Source organism: Phacochoerus africanus, chromosome 6 (genome assembly GCF_016906955.1).
Source record: "Phacochoerus africanus isolate WHEZ1 chromosome 6, ROS_Pafr_v1, whole genome shotgun sequence".
Taxonomy (NCBI): domain Eukaryota; kingdom Metazoa; phylum Chordata; class Mammalia; order Artiodactyla; family Suidae; genus Phacochoerus; species Phacochoerus africanus.
The window spans coordinates 101,057,239-101,079,277 of NC_062549.1; the positions used below are offsets into that span (position 1 = coordinate 101,057,239).

General features: G+C 40.7%; 1 protein-coding gene across 4 annotated transcripts in view; it reads right to left on the bottom strand.

Annotated features, from left to right (window-relative positions):
* Nucleotides 1-22,039, bottom strand: part of PDE4DIP (phosphodiesterase 4D interacting protein) — a 214,513-nt gene that overhangs the window by 87,922 nt on the left and 104,552 nt on the right. For all 4 annotated transcript variants that reach the window (XM_047784872.1, XM_047784873.1, XM_047784864.1 and 1 more), the window contains 4 exons: nt 21,949-22,025; nt 18,565-18,688; nt 18,220-18,395; nt 14,458-14,575 (listed from right to left, as the gene is read on the bottom strand). In XM_047784872.1, the coding sequence (XP_047640828.1) occupies nt 14,458-14,575; nt 18,220-18,395; nt 18,565-18,688; nt 21,949-22,025 (495 nt within the window). The remainder of the gene's footprint in view (nt 1-14,457; nt 14,576-18,219; nt 18,396-18,564; nt 18,689-21,948; nt 22,026-22,039) is intronic.

The following is a 22,039-nucleotide window of genomic DNA, read 5'->3' on the forward strand; positions in this document are numbered from 1 at the left end:
AAGCAAAAAGACAAAAAAAAAAAAAGATATGATACACACACACACATACACATTACTCAGCATAAAAAAAAAAGACAAAATAATGCCATTTGCAGAAACATGGATGCAACTAGAGATTATCACCATACTGAGTGAAGTAAGTCAGAAAGACAAATGCCACATGTCACTTATAAGTGGAATTTAAAATATGGCACAAATGAACCTATCTACAAAACAGAAACAGACTCACAGACATAGAGAACAGACTTGTTGCCAAGGGGGAGGGGGAGGAAGAGGGATGGACTGGGAGTTTGGGGTTAGTGAATACAAACTATTACATTTAGAAAGGATAAACAGAATTCCCATGGTGGTGCAGTGGCTTAAGAATCTGACTGCAGCAGCTTGGGTTACTATGGAGGCTCAGGTTCAATCCTCGGCCTGATGCAGTGGGATAAAGGATCCAGCACTGCCACAGCTGAGCCACAGGTCACAGCTGCAGCACAGATTCAGTCCCTGGCCTGGGAACTTCCATATGCTGTGGATATGGCCATTAAAAATATACATATATATAAGTTCCGGTCATGGCTCAGCAATTAAACCCTACTGGTATCCATGAGGAAGCAGGTTCAATCCCTGGCCTTGCTCAGTGGGTTACGGATCCAGTATTGAACTGTGGTGTAGGTCGCAGACACAGCTCAGATCTGGCATTGCTATGGCTCTGGTGTAGGCCAGCAGCTGCAGCTCTGAATTGACCCCTAGCCTAGGAACCTCCATGTGCTGCAAGTGTGGCCCTAAAAAGACTATATATATATTATATATATATATATATATACACATAATATATATCTATAACTTAAATGGATAAACAACAAGGTCCTCCTGTCTGGCACAGGGAACTGTATCCAATCCCCTGTGGTAGACCATTATGGTAAACAATATAAAAAAGAATATATATGTGTGTCACTTTCTGTACAGCAGAAATAGGCACATTTATACTTTAATAAATTTTTTTTAAAAAACAAAACAAAAAACCCCAAATATTTGTTAAATCAATCAACCAATGAGAAAGAATTTATGCAATCTCAGTATTTTTTCCCTCTGTCTTCAGGGAGCTTTTAGTTTAGTCGAAGGGGAGAGAAGGTACACGCTACAGTTAGAACAACTGATTGGCAAACTAAATGATTCGATTTAATGCCAATGTAAATGGAGAAAAAGTTGAGGTAAGTATGAGCTGATATAGGTGAAGGAGGCAAGAATGGGACTTGAGAGGAATCTTAGGATGGAGAAAACAAAGAAAAGGACTTCAGCAGAAGAAAATAACATTATCGAAAGTCTCGGAAGTTGGGTTAAATATGGCGCTAACCTATAGGTAAAGGTAATGGGACATATGAATGCCAGGTTCATCCTATTCTATACATCTATACATATACTCCGTATAGCTCAAAACTGATCATTCAAAGAACATGTATAAAGGGCCAAGTGAAAGCCTGACACTATGCTACGGAGGCTTTGGCAAATAGAATCTGGTTAATGTTTGAGAAAGGCAAAAGAATTTGGACTTAATGTTATGAATTTGAGCAGAGAATGGGATGATGAAAAGTAAGTCAGGAAAATTAGGCAGCAGGGTGGCTTGGCATTTCAGGGACAGGTTTTGGGATGGTTACAGGAAGACCTGTTAAAAATCCACTGCCGTTATTCATATGTGGGATAATAAAAGTCTGGTATAAAAATGGAAAGAAAGTGGTAAATGTGAGGCTCACTTTGAAGGAATGAACAGCGGGACTTGACAATGTATATGCAGAGAGGATGACGGAAGAAAAAAGGTTAAAATGGAGAAAAGGTTTTTTGTCTGGAAGACAGGTAGAAAAAAATTGTCTAAACAGAAATGTGGAGGTTGAAGAGTCCAGTTGCAAAATGGTAATTCAACATATGATTAGGGACATGCCAAGTTTAGGCGACTGAGAAAAAAAAAACTAAGTTGAGCTCTTCCCCAAAGGAAACACAGGTGAGAGGGGGAGAGAATTTCAAAAACGAGGGGGGTGGTTAACACTGTCAATATCCAGAAAAAGATCAGGAGCCATAAGGTCAGGCATACGATTTTCTACAACAGGATAGACTTGTAAACTAAGGCGTTATTACCTCTAACTCCTCAGAATCCTTCCCTATCAAACCAAATGCTAAATTCTTTTTGACCCTTTTTCTGAACATCTCTTGTGTCCAGAAATGTTGTTTTGCATTTTCCCTATACTGTCCTCTTCAGGTTTTTAAAACCTGAAACTTGAACCATGTAGCAAGGCCTTAGAAGCTTACCCCTCTAATCATTCTGCATATTATTTCCAGAACATTCAGTGAAGTTCCATAACTGTCCAATACTTACAGCATGAAATCCAAATCCCTTTCAGCTCATTTCACATCCTAGCCAAATGGTGATGGGGTAAATTAATTAATTTATTTGTGTATGTGTCTTTTTAGGGCTGCATCCATAGCATATGGAGGTTCTCAGGTCAGGGCTCAAACTGGAGCTGCAGCTGCTGGCCTACACCACAGCCACAGAAATGCAGGATCTGGGCTGTGTCTGCAATCTACACCACAGCTCACAGTAATGCTAGATCCTTAACCCACTGAGCGAGGCCAGGAATTGAATCTGCCTCCTCCCTGGATACTAGTTGGGTTCATTACCACTGAGCCATGATGGGAACTCCAAGACAGGGTAAATTTTTAGATATAGCTATGTTGTGTTACCTGTATATCCCTACCCCTCCCTTTCCTAGTCTTTGGTGAGGCCCTAAAATATTCTCTTGACTTGGGACTTTCTGCAGAGCAAAGAGCAGAGACTAAAATCAAATGCATTTCCTGACTTTGATAAAATTCTAAACCCACTGAGAAGATTAAGCCAGGTGGAGAAAAGGAGAGAGAGCGATGTCTTTGAGGTCAACAAAAGAGGAGAGGGTAAGATTTCACCCAAATTGGGAAGAGACTAGGGGTTCAAAGAGTAACAAGGACCCACCTCCATCATCAGGGCTCTGGGGAAGCAGCAGGACCTGGGGGAGAAGGCACTGGGTGACTTGTAAAAGCTAGACTCTAGGTCAGGAGGCTCCATAAAAGAGTCCAATGTAGAAAGCAGTTAGGGTTGGTAGAACCATGCATGCTGGGGCAGGGGTGCTTCAGAGTGGGCCAGTGATCAGAGTGGTCTCCTTGATGCTCTGACACCTGATAAAGCCTAGGGCACTTCATTTCATGTAACTGAGAAAGTGGGGAGGAGGCAGTACCAAATGAATGCGATTTAATTTCCCACCAGCCTGATTAGAATAGAGACTCAGGGTAGCATTAAACTGTTTAAAAGTAAATGTGAAAAAAAAATTGAAAAAAAGAAAGTCAATGTGATATTTCCTGCATAAGTGAGTTCATGAATTCAGAGTTAGAGTCATACTTGCTATGAACCTTTTGTAGCTGTTCACCTCTTCCTTTTAATTCTATTTTAATATCATCTCATCATTTTCCATCTTTATACTTTATACTAGCAACTTCCAATTTATATCTGTTATATTGTGATTTATAATAAAAATACATATTTGGTTTGTCCCTTTTCTGGAACAGAGCTCCTAAAACCCTTGGAATTTCCTAAGTCAGGCATCTTTTGTTATATTAATGAGGTGACTTTTGGAATGCCACCAGGTCACCCAAGGGAGGGCACTCGTTGCCAAAGGAACCCAATCATGTGATTAGAGGGTAGGCATTTTTAGTCCTACCCCAACCTCCAGGAGAGAAAAGGGGCTGGAGGTTGAGTCAATTACTGATAACTAATGATTTGATCAATCATGCTTCTGTAATGAAGCCTCCATAAAAACCCAAGAAGATTGTTCAGAGAGATGCTGGGTTGGTGAACACATGGAAATTCAGGGAGGGTATTGTAGCTGGTGAGGGCATGGAAGCTCCAAACCTCTTCCCACATACCTTGCCCTGTGCATCTCTCTCATTTTGCTGTTCCTGGGTTATATTCTTATCCTATAAACTTATGGTCCAGTAAGTAAAATGTTTCTCTTAGTTCTGTGAGCTGCTCTAGGAAATTGATTGAACCCAAGGAGGCGGCTAGGTGAACCTCTAATTTACAGCCACTCACCCAAAAGTACACGTAACAATCTGGACTTGGGACTGGTGTCTGAAGTCCAAAGTTCAAGGAAGGGATTGTTGGAACCTCCAATCTATTGCTGGTCAGAAGCACAGATGATAATCTGGGATTGGGATTGCTGTCTGAAGTCCAGGGTGGGATAGAGAGACAGGGAGAAGGGTATGGAGGCAGTCTTGTCAGACTGAATCCTTAACCTGTGGGCTCTGATGCTATCTACCTGGAGATAGCATCAGAATTGAGTTGAGTTCTTGGATACTCTACTATGTCTGAGAATTGCTCAGGGTTGTGTGGGAAGTGCCTCTGCTCTCCACACACATGTTAGAATTGATGATCAGAACCATTAGAAGAGTATCTTTGTCCCAGAATTGGCCTCTGAGTTCAACTCTCAAATGACCAACTACCTCTTTGTTACCTGCATCTGTATGTGTTAGAAACAGCTCAAAACTACCCCAGGAAAGACTGAACTCTTTTTTTTTTTTAAGCCTGGCCCACAACACATAGAAGTTCTGGGCCAAGGATCAAACTGCACCAGAGCTGTTAAACAGCAGTAACCTGAGCCATAGCAGTGACAACATCTGATCTTTAACCCACCGAGCCACAAGGGAACTCCAAGACTAAACTCTTGATTGCCATCTTTTCCTTACCTATAGTGCCTCACCCTCCTTCCTTCTATATCTTCTATTAAGGGTCAGGAACTATGGATTGTGGGCTAAATTCAATCCCCATCTGTTTGTTTTTGTAAATAAAGTTTTATTAGAACATAGCCATGCCAACTCCTTCATGTATTCTGTATGGCTGTTTTTCTACTATTATAGCAGATACATTATAGCCTGCAAAGTCTAAATATTTATTATCTAGCCTTTAACAGAAAAAACTTGCCAAACCTTGCTCCTTATGTTTTTTTCAATGTACTTATCACAATTTACATTATTTGTTTATATGATTATTTATCTGTGTCCCTTATTAGAATATAAGCTCCCTGGAGTTCCTGTCATGGCTCAGCAGGTTAAGAATGCAACTAGTATCCATGAGGATGTGGGTTTGATCCCTGACCTCACTCAGTGGGTTAAAGGATCAGGCGTTATGGTGAGCTATGATGTTGGTTGCAGATGTGGCTTGGATCAGGCGTTGCTGTGGCTGACCCCTTGCCAATGAAACAGTCATAGACTGGAATATATAAATGAATGGCTTATTCTATCTTAAAATTTTTATTTTGCTCTTTTGCCTTAGCACAAAACTTCCATTCTTGGTTACCCTCCAGTGACCTCCTATCTTAAGTAATTAGAGTTCCATTAACAGTACTTTCAACTTTTTTCTCTTCTACTTGCTCCTCCTTCCAGATTAATCTTCCTAAAACAGATTTCAGAGGGATCACTTTCCTGCATAGTAAGCTGAAGACCTAATGATTTACCCATATTCATAAACTTCTTAATCTGCCATCTAAGACCCTCCGACTCTAGCTTCACCCTATATTTCTAGCCTAAACTCACTGTCTTCCTGCATATACTCACTATGCCAGTTACTGCTTCCTTACCCTGACGTCCTTACCTCTCTCTAATCTGCTTGTAATGTTCTTTCCTGGTCCTCCCACCTCTACCTGTCAAAACCCTTTCCAACCTTCAAGTATGTCCTTTAAGCTGCCTTTCTTAATCCCCTCAAAAGACAGCTTCCTCTTCTTTGAACTTTCGAAGCACTTTTTTTATACCTCCAGTAATTTGGGGGTCATTTCTCCATACTGCCTATTCCCTTTCAGTTGGTAAGCGCCTTCTGGAGAAGACTGTGCTTCACTCATGTTCTCTTCTTGTTAGAACAGTTTGTTTCTAGATGTAAGTAAATGATCACTGAATGAATAGATTGATGCCTATTACTGTTTCTCTCTTAATAAAATCCTACTCATTCCTTACAGACCAGAATCTTCACTGCCCACCCCGGCCCATGAACTTTTCCTTTCTCTCCCACCTTGCACTTTGTCTCCATCAGAAACTTTCTTAAATTCCAATTAGATTGTAATCTCTAGAAACCTTACGGGTCTTTGTGTCCCCCTTCCCTCACCTTCCAGTGTCTTGTGCCTTGTACAAGCTGGGTCCTCCCTCATTTTCCACTTCCTTTGCTGCTCCCACAAAACTGTCGGGGACATGTAACCAATGAAGGTTATGTCTGGGAGTCAGTGATGTTTAACGAGGCTTTGTAAATGAGTCTCCAGCTTCAGCATGCATCAGCTTAAGAAGAGGATACTGAAAAGCCTCTCTAAAAAGAATCGTACAAGAAGTTGGCTGGAGCAGCCTGAGCTACTAATCCTGGCAAGGTTTTCAGTCTCTGCCTTGAGTTTTTAGAGCAGATTCTTGCCTTAACCTCCATGACAGATCTCTCCACGGTAACACTGGAACCAGTTGGCTATTTTAGGAAATCTGCCTCACTGCATGCAGTGCTATTTACATTAGGTTCCAAATAAGGCCTTGAGTGTCTGCTGCTTTGTGTGAGGAGGAAGTCCTCATGGCTTAATGAATGCCTCTCCTTAATTCTATTGTCCTGTTTCATTTTTTAAGCCAACTGTAGTATAGCTACACATTAATAAATATTGCTTCTATAATACTGGGGAGGGGTGGATGGAGAGAAAAAAGGGAAAGAAACAAAATCAGAATTCCTCTAGACATTCCTTTGCAACTGCATCATCTCCCCCTGTCTTCATACTCTCCAGGGCTGGTTTCATTGAACAGGTTCTTTGAGATAAAGCTTCCACAATTCTGCAGAAGGGAATAATAGCAATAACTGGAATGACTGCCAGCTTTTCCCTGCAACTTTGTGGATACCAAGGAAGAGAAAACCGCTTTGTAAATTGCACTTTATATTAGTTTCTGATTCCCTGGTAAGGCAGACAAGTTGCTGCAGCATGGAAGCTCCATCAAAAAGCTCCGGAGCACTCGGATCACAACCACATGCTATCGGTCTGAATGGACATGGAGAACTGAAAACAAACATGGAGTGTCGTCAATCCACGGCATGTCAAGTTTATGGCATTTTTTGTTGTTGTTATATAAAGTTAATTATATAATAGGAATTCCTAGGTATTCTACCAGTACACTCCAGCTAAAATGGATGCTGTACAATGTTTTCATAGAATGGAAAAGGAAAACAGCTAGAGGGATAGTAAAATCAATTAAATCAAATTAGTGTTTATCAAAACTGTTTCTCTTATCTGAAGGAGAGAAAGGCTCTGAAGTAAAACTTCCTGTACTCAGAGATTATATCCCAGTCCAGGCTTTTATACTGGGATAAATGAGAAGTACTACCTATGGGAGGTGGGGTAAGATGAGTGTTTTTCATTTGGACAACTCAAACCTAGAAGTGCAAGATCTGTGAGCTCCCTTTCTTCTAAGCCTGGCTGTGGTATCCCCAGTTGTGAGGGGCTGAGGGGAGATGGAAGAAGTGAATGGATCTTTTCTTTTTTTTTTTGCTTTTTAGGGCCGCACCTGCAGCATATGGAGGTTCCCAGGCTAGGGGTCAAATCAGAGCCACAGCTGCTGGCCTACACCATAGCCACAGCAATACGAGATCCAAGCTGTGTCTGATCTACACCACAGCTCACAGCAACACCGGATCCTTAACCCACTGAGTGAGGCCAAGGATCAAACCCACATCCTCATGGATGCTAGTCAGGTTCATTAACCACTGAGCCACAAGAGGAACTCCGTGAATCAGGCTTCAGAACTCAAGCTCCTTCATTCCCTAACAGCTATAAGGGGTTTCAGGATGGCTTTGCTGGAGATGAGGGAATTCTTCAGCCTCTGGAGCAGACTGAGAGATTGAGCTTAGAAAATTGAACTTGTGCTTTTCGCATAATAGAGGTATGGCTCCTGTGGTAAGAAGTGGCATGGCAGACTTGGGTTTGAGTATAATATAGTAGAACTAGGATGCTGCTACTGTTAGCAGCGAAGGATTACACCCACAGCAAAGAGCTTCCAGTGTCAAATATAGCAAGAGTTGTCACACGGTACTGTATAGACGAAGTGCTTGGAATTGGTTTTATACTATTCTTTACCTTTATTTTATAGAATGGGCTAGTTAAAAGCAGTTAAGAGCTGTGTCAAACCATGATTTTCTATCTCAAGAGGCAACACACAAGGAATCCCACCATTTCTCAGTGGGAACTAACCTGACTAGGATCCATGAGGATGCGGGTTTGATCCCTGGCCCTGCTCAGTGGATTAAGGATCCGTTGCTGTAAGCTGTGGTGTAGGTCACAAACGTAGCTCAGATATGGAGTTGCTATGGCTGTGGTGTAGGCCAGTGGCTGTGGTGTAGGCTGGCAGCTGTGGCTCTGATTCGACCCTTATCCTGGGAACTTCCATATGCCTCAGGTGCAGCCCTAAAAAAAAAAGAGGCCACATCAAGTATCTGCCCAATCAGGCCTTCATCTAAGCAACCACCAGGATTGTCTTTCCATAATGCAACTCATAAGCTTTTATTCCCTTTGCTTAATTTTTTTCTTCCATTTTTAATTCTTCATTGCCTACAACATGAGGTCCTTAACATGACATTTAGGGGGGTTTTCGGCTCTATGTTCCATCATTCTCCAACGCATCATACATTTGGTAAGACCTGTTACTCTCAATTCTTAAATATGTTCCACACTACTGTGTGTATTGCTCTCTAGCCTAGAATGCCCTTCCACTTTCTGCCTGGTGTACTCAGCCTTGAAGGTCCCAGGTCAAGGCTGACTTCCAAAAGTAGAGTTAAATCCTTTCATCTCTGGGTCCTCTTAGCACTGTATTTCTCTCTCTCATTTATCACACTGCATTTTAGTTCTTTATGTGCCAATCTCTTATTAGACTATAAACCCTTTGAAGGTCAGGACCCCTGGACCAGTGATTTTTACTGAACAGCCATATCCTAGAGTACATTTTGGAAATTTGTGGGGGCATTTTTTGTTTTTGTTTTCCTCACAGTGATGAGTGAGGTTAGGGGTGCTATATAACCTGCAATGGGCAGGATAAAACATTTCCCCAAAATCTGAATGACCATCAAATGTTCCACTGGGCACTGATGGAAGCAGTCAAACTGTTTACATAATCATCTGAACCTAAGACTTAATTCTGTTGTAGATATGAACAACGTTAATAAACTCTAACACTTCTATGAATTAAACTGCTATGTAAATTAAAGGAGGATTATTTTATGGGTTTTTTTTTTGAAATTTGCCAAGAATTTCTGATGTTGCCACTTGATCATTACTAATGGCATTGTCACTCACCTTTTCTGAAATGCCAGTATAACATGCCTGTATCAGACTGCTGAAGCTGTGACATTCACATTGACTTTCCATACAAGTATCTGACTATTTCTTTATATCTTTTAATATAATTGTGCCCAAGCATTTACATATTAAAAGGAACATTTTATTATAAGTTAATCTTTTTATACGTTTCATGTAACTCAGGATCTACTTCACTGGGTTGCTTTGAGGCTTAAATTAATTTGAGCTAATACATCACACATTCAGAATAGCATCTGACACAGAGAAAATGCTACAGTATGGCTGCTGTCACTACTACAGAAAAGTTGTTGAATATTCATTGACAAATATTTTAAATTATACTTGGAATATGTATTTAAGAATCCTATGAGTTTATTTCTAGGCTTTATATTATAATAATCAGAACCATTTGAGTGTAACTAAATGATCCCAAGATATGATAGAAAGTGCTTCAATTATTTCGGTCTAGAAGGATAAAGTGAGATAATTCTCATTATGATCAATTTTCCCTGAATGATTCACATTCTGTTGTGGTCTTCCTGGGAGCAATAACACAATTTGACAACTTTGAGTTTGGTCTTTGCCTATAAAACAATTTTTCTATATGCAAGGCTAACAGGTCCAGAGGGAGAATGGTGATCATTAATCTCACTAATGCTGCTATACTTAATAATTTTGTCTTTTTTTTTACAAGACAAATTACAATGTGAATGAAGTTTGCAATATATGACTCATTGACCATGTATTTTTTAGCTCTTTCTCTTTTTTTTTTTTTTTTTTTTTTTTTGCTTTTTAGAGCCATACTTGGGCCACACGGAAGTTCCCAGGCTAGGGGTTGGATCCGAGCTGTAATTGCAGCTGCTGGCCTATGTCACAGCCACAGCAATGCCAGATCCAAGCCATCTTCTGAACCTCCATCACAGCTCACAGTAATACTGAATCCTTAACCCACTGAGCAAGGTCAAGGATCAAACCCATGTCCTCAGGGATACTTGTAGGGTTCATTACCACTGAGCCACAACAGGAGCTCCAGCCATTGCTCATTTTATGAATAGCCTTACTCTCTTTCAGGTTGTTAACACGGTTAATGACAACAATACTTACCGTGTTTTGAGCACTATTATATATATATATCATATATATAATTTCTAATCCTTACACGTAGATGAACATTAGGTATTTTTATCCCTATTTTACAGAGGAGGAGACTACTTGGAAGGGTTATGTAACTTGTCCAAGGCCATATATCTAAGAAGCATTGATGCTGGGATCAAATTATAAAATCTGAATTCATTCCTTCAATATCATGCTGCTTCCCTAGTTAAAATCCAGGACACTTCATACTATATAGCCCATTGTTAAAGGACAAGGATTCTTTCTCTAAACTGGGGACCTGACTGTATCCTTCCTTAAGTGAGTCTGAACCATGGCTAAGTGTTCTCAGGGTATCACAAAAGTCATTTCAGTGTTTCTGTCTAGGCCATAGAATATAAGACAAAAGTACAGTGACCACAATCATTTACTTTCTCTTGGAATCTGAACACACATGAGGGAAGGACGTTTTCAGAGGATTACCTGAACGTTCACTAGGACACTGCACTCTCCAGCCAGGCCTCTTTGGACTGTTTTAGAAATGAGAATATTAAATAATGCTATGCACACTGAGCAGTACTTGGTGTCTAATTTTTTTTTTCTTCATAAGGCACAGACCCTTCCAGTAGGTAGAAATTAGGAAATGAGCTGTGGGAGGCTTTCTATCCTTCATATTGAGAGGACCTTCTGTAGAGGCCCCCTATGGCAGAGCTTTCCCAAGAGGTCCACCATTGTGCTGACATGTCATCTTCTCAGCTCTCAGGCGGTGGAGGGGTCTGAAGGCAGATACAGGTAATCACCTCAAACCATGTCCAGCCTCAGTCACTTACTTCAGAGTAACAGAGACATATAATCATTTCCTATGAAAATGAACTTTCTGTGAAAAAGGTTGGGAAACACTGATTGACAGAATTAACATCACAGTGTGATCAGGTTTATAAATGTACAAAGAGTTGGGCAACAATGACAATAAATTTTTATAGGTACCAGGCAATATTAAAGAAGAGTATCAGGCGTGGGAGCTCCTGTTGTGGCTCAGCCGTAATAAACCCGACTAGTAACCTTGAGGACACAGGTTTGACTCCTGACCCCGCTCAGTGAGGTAAAGATCCCGCATTGCACTGAGCTGCAGTATAAGCCATAGATGCGGCTTGGATCTGTCATTGCTCTGGCTGTGGTGTAGGCCTGCAGCTGCAGCTCCAATTCAACCCTTAGCCTGGGAACTTCCATATGCCATGGGTGCAGACCTAAGAAAGCCAAAAAAAAAAAAAAAAGCATATCAATTTAGTACAATATATGACTTGATGCATTTCTTTTGTCTGCTTGCCCAATGTTATTATCCTCTAGATGCTATACTTAACCTTGTTTTAAGCATTCCTTTAGAACAGATCATAAGTCTCTTTGAAATTATAGTTCTTCTGTTCTTCTGGTTTGTTTCAAAAACTGATACCATTACAAACGCTGAACTTCACATACCCATTTTAGTGCTTACCAAAGATACTGATAAAGTATGTGGACAGAAATATGTCTGTGCCTACATGTCTGTAAATACAAAGCAATGAGAATGAGGGTGATTTTATTTCAGAATTTACATGAGTATTTTTCTATCAAAGTGCTTACAGTGGGGACTCTACACTTTCTCATGTGATGCTGGACTATTTATAATAGAATGTCAGAGTTACAGGACACTTTGGAAATTATTGGGCCAATTTTTTCCCCATTTTACACTTACAGAGGCTGAGAAGGAATGTATCCATAGTCATACAGTTAAGAAAGAAAGAATCAAGGTAGAAATCTAGTTCTCCTAATTCCCAGCCAAATTATTTCTAGTTAAAAAATGTTACAGAATCTTCCATATATTTCAATATTATCTTGCAAAAAGCATATGAACTTTAATCTTAACTCATAGCTATCAAGATACATGCATACATATAATTTCCTGAGTTTTTTAACCAGAGCTTTCCAACCAAGATGAATCCATAGTCCAAGGGGCTTACTGTGTAGCCAAGCTAGTGATTTCTTCTGCCTTCAGTGTGGCCTCAACACCCAGACTGGCCATTTTAGAAGCTCCATCTGCTACATCTTATAAATATTATCCTTTGCTATTTTTAAAATTATAATTAATGAGGGAATTTACTGCAAGGACTCAACTTAAAAAACTTTAAAAATGTACAAAAGCATTGTCTTTCTTCTTGTCATAGCTAATGAAAACTATGATTCTTTTTCTTATTTGAATTTGTAGCATTTTATTTAATTGCTATTAACTACTTGAGAAAAATGACAAAAAGTCACCAGTTTTAAGCAATTTGATTATGTGGTAAATCATGTAGTTTTCTACATGCTTCTTATTATCATTTGCTATTTTTGTCATGACCCAGGAAAGGTGGGGAAACACTGCTTTAGACTAAGTCTTAGCTCTGCTTTTTTCATCCTGACACCAACCTTTGTATACGTGACTGCTAAATTAAACTGCATGTGTTCTGCTTCATCACTGATCTAAGATTTGTAAGGATACCAGGTAATTATTTATGTTGCTTGGGCACAGATATAGATTCTAGGGTTCCTTCAGTGAGTATCTTTTTAATAAATTAAAAGTTGAATGAAGGAAGGGAGTTCTCTCTGAGGTAACCTCCAAGAACAATACTATAGATTAATGCAATGATTTTCACAGCAGCAAGGGTTCTCTCTTCAATATTAAAACCCCACTGTATGTTCTTCATAGTTACACACCACTCAGTGTGGCAGGCAGAGTTCTAAGAGCCCTGTGATCACCTCCTGGTATTCCCTTTGTATAATGCCCCTCCTTGAGTGTGGGGAGATCTCTAACTTGCTTCTGACCAATAGAACAGGGCCAAGGTGAGGAACATCGCTACCTAGTTATGCTATGTTATATGGCAAAAGTCAAGGGGTGTTGCAGATGTAATTAAGGCCCTTACTAGGTTGACTTTTTTTTTTTTTTTTTGCTTTTTAGGGCCACACTCACAGCATGTGGAGGTTCCCAGGCTAGGGGTCAAATTGGAGCTACAGCTGCCAGCCTATACCACAGCCACAGCAACATCAGATCCGAGCTGGGTCTGCAACCTAAACCACAGCTCATGGAAGTGCTAGATCCTTAACCCACTGAGTAAGGCCAGGGATTGACCCCACAACCTCACAGGTTCCTAGTCAGATTCATCTCTGTTGCACCATGATGGGAACTCCTCAGATGACCTTTTTTTTCTTTTTCTTTTTTTTTAATGGCCACATTGTGGCATATGGAAGTTCCTGGGCCAGGGACTGAATCTGAGCCACAGTTGTAGCAACACCAGCTCCTTTAACCCATTATTCTGGGCAGGGAATCGAACTTGCACCTTTGTAGCAACCTGAGCCAGCGCACTAGGTTCTTAATCCACTGTGCCACAGTAGGAACTCGAAAAGCCTTTTTTTTTTTTTTTTTTTTTTTTTTTTGCTGTGCCATCAGAATATGAAAGTTCTGGGACTGGGGAATCAAACCCGTGCCACAGCTGCTACCCAAGCTACACCAGCAACAATGCCAGATCCTTAATCCACTGCCCCACCAAGAGAACTCTCAGTTGACTTTAAGTTAAATAAAATGGATAATACACTGATGGGCCTGAGAGAACCAAGAGGCTGTCTCTTTTTATTGCTGGCTGTGATGAAGCAAGCTGCCATAACTTCTGCAGTCAAACAGAAATATTCTTCCAACAGCCCTAGGGAGCCTAGAAGTGGATCCTTCCCTAAGTGAGCCTCCAGCTGAGAAAGCAGCCCAGCTGACACCTTGGTTTCAGACTTGTGAGACCCTGAGCAGAAAAACCCAGCTAAGCCATGTCTGACTCTTGACCCACAGAAACTGTGGAATAATAGATGCATGCTGCTTTGAACCACTGAGTTGGTAATAATTTATAACACAGCAATAGAAAACATATACATATGCATGTATATATAAAGTAAGGCTTGTGAAAGCATGAAGCAAGTGCCTCAGGAAGTACAGCCCAAACCTCACCTGCACTTCCATGTCAGCTGGCTCCTCTAACAGATGTTGTAGTTGCTGTTTCTCTTGAGATAGCTGTTCTACAAGCTTCTCCTGGGCAGCCAGGCTCTGACTCAGTTCTTCAATTCTTCTGGATCAAATAAAAAGAAAGAACAATAATTATGGTCATGATATTATTACTAACTTTATATTTCAGCCCATACCAAAGATAACATGGTCCAGTATGGTTTACCTTTTTTTTTTTTCTTTTTAGGGTCACAGGTGCAGCATATGGAAGTTCCCAGGCTAGGGGTCGAATTGGGGCTGGAGCTGTGGCCCTGCACCACAGCCACAGCAATACCAGATCTGAGCCTCATCCGTGACTTACGCCACAGCTCACAGCAATGCTGGATCCCTAACCCACTGAGCGAGGCCAGGGATTGAACCTGCATCCTCATGGACACTAGTTGGGTTCGTTCTTGCTGAGCCACAATGGGAACTACCTGGTTTACCTTTCTGAGTCACTAAACTCTTTGATAGTTTTCTTCAGTAAGCCATGCGTTTTCCGTCCCAGCCCCTAAAGATACACAGAAATGACTTTTTTGCTTACATCATCACAGGCTCATAGACCTGAAGCCAATCCATGAATCTGTAGACCATAAGCATAAAACTCTTGGAATAAGGGGCCAGAAATTGTGGGGGGGGGGGTTCAGTTGTTATTGTTCCATTCAAAAAAAATTATTAGGTAACCATTATGTATACAACTCAATTCTCACTACCAAGTGGTAGGAATACAGAGTTGGAAAAGACACAATCTGCTCTATAGAAACTTAAATTCTTTTGGAGTGTGTGCCAAGAATCTGGGGAATGGGGAGGTACAGCTATATCAACAAATAACACTAGTAGAGTATAATAAATGGTACCATACCAGGGGTGTATACCAAATAGTACACTGAATGTTGCCATGGAGCTAAAGGAAGAAAGATAAAGAAGTAGTCGTTCATTTGACTTGGAGGAGTCTGGGAAAGCTCAGGAGAAGAAAGTTTGAAGACTGGGTTATTCCCCAGGCTCACAGGGAAGAGCTTAAATGAAGGAATGAAGGCATGAGTATACAAGATATATAGGGAAGAGTCACTGAAAGGTAAAAGGGGGAAAGGCTGGTGGGAAGAGACAATGCCTAGAGAAGAGGCTGGAAATTCAGACTAGAATTCAGTTGTCCAAGACTGCATGCTGTGCTGATATATATATATAAACCATGGGTTCAGGAATTCCCTCTGTGGTACAGCGGGTTAAGGATATGGTGTTGTTTCTGCAGTGGCTCAGGTCACTGCTGAGGCACAGATTCTAGCCCTGGTCTGGCATAGTGGGTTAAGGATCCTGCATTGCCATAGCTGTGGCATATAGGTTGAAGCTGTGGCTCCAATTTGATGCCTGGTCCCCGAGAACTTTCATATGCCACAGATTCAGCCAAAAACAAAACAAAACAAAACCCAAATAATTGAAAAACCCCCACGGGTTCAAAATGGACAGTTATTCATCATCTATTATGTGCAAGGCATATCTTGCTAATTCTCTGTAAGTCTTAGAATACTAGCGACACCTGTCCTCAGTAAATGTGCTGTACTAGATGAAATGTTTCCAATTCTGATTACTGTTCTTGTATAAGTGTATAAGAAGGGGATAGCACCTTGGGAGGAACAGTGTTTGGCAGAAAGGTGAGGGGTACCAGAAAGTCAAGTAGGAATCTCATAGACAAGTGATAAATTCATTTACGGTATGAGGATCAGCTAAGATTAGGGGAGGAGAAAGAATTTTAAAAAGTCTAAAACCATTAGACAAATGCAAGATGTAACGGTAATTATAATGATAAACTTCCCCATGGTATCTTTGCTAGAACGTCTCTGCTTTTCTCAAGCCTCAAACCTCACTCATCCCTTTAACTCTCAGTCTCTACAGATGGTCTATTCTTCTACTTTACAAATATGTTCAAGACCATCTGATATGAACTCCATCAATTTATTTGTCAGGTGTGTGTCTGTCCACCTGCCTGCCTGTCTTTCTTTCTTCCTTTCTTCCTTTCTTTCCAAGCATTTATTGGAATACAGAGATGAGACAGAATCTCAGGGAATCTAGCAGGGAAGATCTTAGAGAAAATACAACACTACACAGAGAATTGTACAATAATGGATGTATATAAAACAAAAATACAAAGACAATTCTGCTCTCACAAAAGTAATGATTGATGCCTGAATGAGTTTTAGAGAATAAATAGGCGTTCACCAGGAGGGGAAAAGACAGATATTTCCCATATAAGGAAGAGCACGAGCAAAATTCTGGAGACCTGACATAGCACTGTATGCTTCTGGAGACAGTGTGGCTTCAGGGTTTGGATTCCAGCAGTTCCTGGAGCCATGTTACATAACTCTCCAAATGCCAGTTTCTTCATTTTTAAAGTACGATAATTTCTAATTTATAAAGTCTAATAATCCCTATCTCATAGGATGATTAACTTTATGAAAGAATTCCACTTTATGGGAGACTTGACCAAGAATGCAAAATAGTCAGCTCAACTGTATAGTAACATCCCAACCAACCTTAGTCATGGCTATTACTACTAGTCTGGCATCAGTGAGGTGTGAAGGGGTCATGGTAGGGGATGAATCTGGGGGAAATCCGGGCTAACATCCTAACAGGCTTTGATGGCCACACCAAGAAGAATGGATCTTATCCATTAAAAACGTTGGAGAGCTTTTTAAATGGCTCTGCAATAACATGATCAGATTTGTGTCTCAAAAAGATCACACTGGTCTTGTGTGTACTCTGTGTGTGTTTTTCACCTATTCAGTTAAATGCCACTTAAGGTTTTTTATACCACTACAGTGTCATGCATCTAAGACTAAATTGTTTGTCAGTTGGATAGTATTGAATTTTCCACTTCAAAATTGCTGACTGATTGAGATGGAATGGCAAGGGAAGGACCAGAAGTACAGAGAATAGTTAGGAAGTTCCTGTAGTAACCGAGACAGTACTGGCCTCAACAACTTGCACTTACCTTTATAAGAACATTCAAATTCCTTATTATGGAAGCAAAGCCAGCACAGTCAGACCCCCTATTCCCAATACAGCAAACCTCTCACTAGTCTCCCCCAGACTCTGTGGTTATGTAGGACCAATTGTAGGTCTTGAAATATGCCCTTCCCTGTGTCTTTCCTCCATGCTGCCTCCTCCTGCACAGAACACTGCCCCACCCCACCCTGTTCCTACACCATTTTTCCTAACTCCTATTCATACTTCAAAACTCATCTCAGATTTCACCTCCTCCGGGAAACCTTCAATGGCACCTTGTTCTTTTTTTTTTTTTTTTTCGGCACTTTGCTCTTTTAGTGTGGAATAGATGACAATCCTACATGTCCCAGAGTGTCCCATGTTACTTCTACTAGAGAACTTATTAAAATTGTGTAACATGAATCTTGATAAGAGGAACTGAGTCTTTCATCTCTGTAACCTTCAAGCTTAGCTCAGTGTCTGGCATGTAGCAGGTGCTCAATAAATGTCAATAAGTGAATCACGTCTCCTGTTTGCCACCGTTTGACCGTGATTCTACTTACTCTACTATAGTTTCCTGACTGCCAATAAGTCAGTTCTGTTAGTGGGTACCATTAAAGACACAACCCTAGAAATTCTCTGCTAGTGGGAGCCATAAGTCTTGGAAATGGGGAAGGTCCACCATAAGTCCTTAAAAGGGATCAGTGCGGCTGCAATATTCTCTCACAGCTAGAGCTCCAAAGCACTTACTTGTCCCTCTGCGCCAGGGCCTCAGTGTACTGGTTGGGCCTGACCAGGTCTCCTGGCACATCTTCTCTGTCCTTGGTGACTCCCTTCAGTTTCTCTGAAAGCTCCAGGTTACACTCTTTCTCTGCTTCCACCAGAGCCGCCATCCGGGCGGCTTCATTTTTTGCTAGCCTGGATTCCTGCAAAAAGAATGAACACTATAAGGCCACAAAGTCTCCCCTAGATGAGGAGTCCATAAGAGTTTAAGAAGGAAAATGGGGAGGGAAAAGGTGAATGCTAGGGGGCAGAGCAGTAGGGAAATCGGTAAAAGAGGACCCCTAGCCATGGAACTGTGGAACCCCTACTCACCTCCTGCAGAAGCTGGATCTTATTCTCCAGGAGCTCGTAAACATGTTCCGTCTCCTGCTGTCTCTCCTCAAACTGGCGCCGGAGCTCAGCTTCATTATGGCTGTTGAGATTCTCCACATCAGCGCTAAAACCACAGAGCATTAGCCAGTCAGAGGCAGTCATATAATTTTCTTTTTTAATCTTTTCTGGGGCCGCACCCGCGGCACGTGGAATTTCCCAGGCTAGGGGTCCAATCAGAGCTGTAGCTGCCTGCCTACCCCACAGCCACAGCAATGCTGGATCTGAGCCATGTCTGCTGTATTAGCTAGTCAGAGGCAGTCATACAATTTTTATCTTTTCTGGGGCCATATCCACGGCATATGGAGGTTCCCAGGCTAGGGGTCCAATCAGAGCTGTAGCCGCCGGCCTACGCCACAGCTCACAGCAATGCTGGATCCTTAACCCACTGAGCGAGGCCAGGGATCGAACCCACAACTTCATGGTTCCTAGTCAGATTCGTTAACCACTGAGCCATGACGGGAACTCCCAGTCATATAATTTCACAAGTGGACCCATTAAGGTTGTTTCAGTGATTCAGAGACACACTGATGAGAAGAAAAATGAAGGATTTTTTTTTCCCCTCTCCAATTATTTGGGGAACTGCTCTTTTCAACTTTGCAGGTAATCCTTTTAGGAACTCTGATTTTTGTTGCTTGTCAATCAGAAGATACTGTCTCCCTAAAGACTTCATTACCTACAGCTTCAAGAGGAGAATCTTTCATTGGAAAGGGAGATGGTCATCAAATTATTTAGAACTCAGCACCCATGTTCATTACCATCTGTCCCTGGACTCTTCCTTTCAGACTTCTCTCCCAGAGGGCCTTGCTAGTTTCCCCGCCTTTCATTTGAATTTAGTGTTCCTTCCATTTAGACTGCTAGAAAGGAGTATCCATTTGGACAGCCACAGAAAAGCTCCTCTCCTGTATAGCCAGTAACCCACAGACCATCCTGAATCTAGGCTACCAACCCAGAGTTCTACCCAGTCTTCCCACGGTTCCATGCAGAAAGCAGATATTTAATCTGTGAAAGCTCAGTGTTCTGGCCCAGCTTTGCTTCTCTGATGTCCCTAGGAATGAATATTCAGGCACTAGCATGAAGTGGGTAAGGTATCATCAGCTTATTTTTAGCTAACAACAGCTGCCCTTGGATATCTGAGGATTAGAAATTTGGGAGCAGTATCAGGTGCTGAATGATCTTAATTCCGGTTTGGTTTTAGTCCTGTTTTAAGCCATTTGTTGAGAACCATGGACTATCTTCTTGTTCTTAGGACAGAGAATAATACTTAACCTTTGTAGGCTCATGTAAATCAAAACTGCTCTATCCAAGCCCATATTTGGCCTAGGGGTTTGTATCCGTAGTGACCAAGCGGAGCTTCCCTAAGGATTATAGGATTCCTTGATAGTGGACACTACTCAGAACTGTCCCAGAGAGTATACTTATCTTGAGTTCCCATGTCATTATATGGCCTTTGGGGTGGGGGTGGGGAGGTAGAACGATCTTGGTGGTATAAGGAGCAAGTCAAGAGAATAACCTAAGACCCGCTAAATAGGCAGACCTCCAGAATCATCAACTTTTACTTTGACTCCATATTCTTTATAAATGCAATAGACAACAGCTAATTACAATATATTGAGATTGAAAGTTATACATTTTCTGCGTAACTAGGTTAGCCAGGAATGCCTGATTTAATAGGCAACAGCTGTTGTGAAGTTAGAAGAACCTTGAACTTGATGCTATGTGATGTGGCTCCGCTATTCATTTGACAAGGGTTTAAAACTCTGTATCTTAGTTTTCTCAATTCTAAAAATAGGATAATGCCACCTAATTCAAAGTCAAAATAACATGATTTCTTTTAAAAAGCACTACACAAATCTCAAAATTCGTAACTCAGTTATTATTATTTGTCTTCCTAAAATCTACTGGCTCACTTAATCTCTTAGTAAGTATTGAGTAATACCAGCACACTGTGTATATAGTTGAATCTGGTTTGAGTATTCTCATTTTGCTGGACTATCATTGTAAGTATCAAGAAATACAGTAGAGAGAGAAGGAATGCCAGATCAAATTGAATGTATCCTGATTCTAGGATGTAATCTGAAAATTATTTTTAATAACAACTTCAATAGTACTTGTCATTTAAAACAAGTTTTTTTAAATTATAAAAACTATAAATTATAAAAGTAAGCATCCTAACAACACAAAAGCATATAAAGAAAAAAAATCAGGTCTTCTCCCCATCACAAACTCCAATTTCACTCCCTTGATACAGGCGTGTTAAAGAGTGTATGTAGCCTGCAGGTTTTTTGTTTTTTTTTTTCTATGCACATTCAAGCAAACACATGTACACATAGCCGGTTTGTCTTTACCTAGAGAGGTTTATCTCTAAACATCATTCAGCACTTCTTCTCGTTACTAAGTCTATCAAGGACTTGCCACCAGGATAACAGTATAGAGATAATTCATTGTTTTTAATGACTGCACAGTATTCCACAGTACATGTATATCAAACTGTCTTCACCCACTGCCCTATGAGAGAATTGTTTTTTTGCTGTTACAAATAATGATGCAGTAGATATCTTTACACATTTATCATTTCATACTCAGGCTTTTATTTATGAGGAAAAGATTCCTTCTAGGAATTATCTGATCAAAGGAAATGCTCATTTTTTAATTTGATAGGTAGCACCACATTCCAAAAATGTCACCACAACTCACACTCTCACTCAGTGAATACTATGAACAATATATGAGTGCCCATTTTTCCCCAGCCTATGTCAGCCCTTGATGTTATTAGTAGATTATTGAATGGGAACTTCATAACCTTAGGACTAATGAAGTTGCTAATCTAAATCAATGTCTCTCAGACTAAGCATCAGGCAGAGAGCCCAAGGGAAAGAAAGCACATTGTTTCACTTCCTGAATTGGACTTAATATTCAAATGTCAGAGTTAAGGTTAAGGAATTTGGTTCTAAATCTATGGCTCTCCAGTGAGGTCCTCTGTATAGCACAGGGAACTATATCTAATCACTTGTGATGGAACATGATGGAGGATGATATGAGAAAAAAGAATGTGTGTGTGTGTGTAAGTAACTGGGTCACTTTCCTGTACAGTAGAAAACTGACAGAACACTGTAAACTAACTATAATGGAAAAAAATCATTAAAATAAAAAGACTGTATATATATATGTACGACTGGGTCACTCTGCTGTACAGCAGAAATTGATAGAACACTGTACATCAACAGAAAAAAAATCTTGATAAATAAACAAATAAATATTGCTATCAGGTAATGAGCCTAACTCTGGACAGGACCAAGAGTTCAACTAGTTCAAACTGCAACTCACCATGTTTTATCCAGATGCTGTTTCTTGCCCTGGAGTTCTCGTTTCAGGCTCTCTACTTCAACCTTCAGCTCGATGTTCTGAAAAGCACACA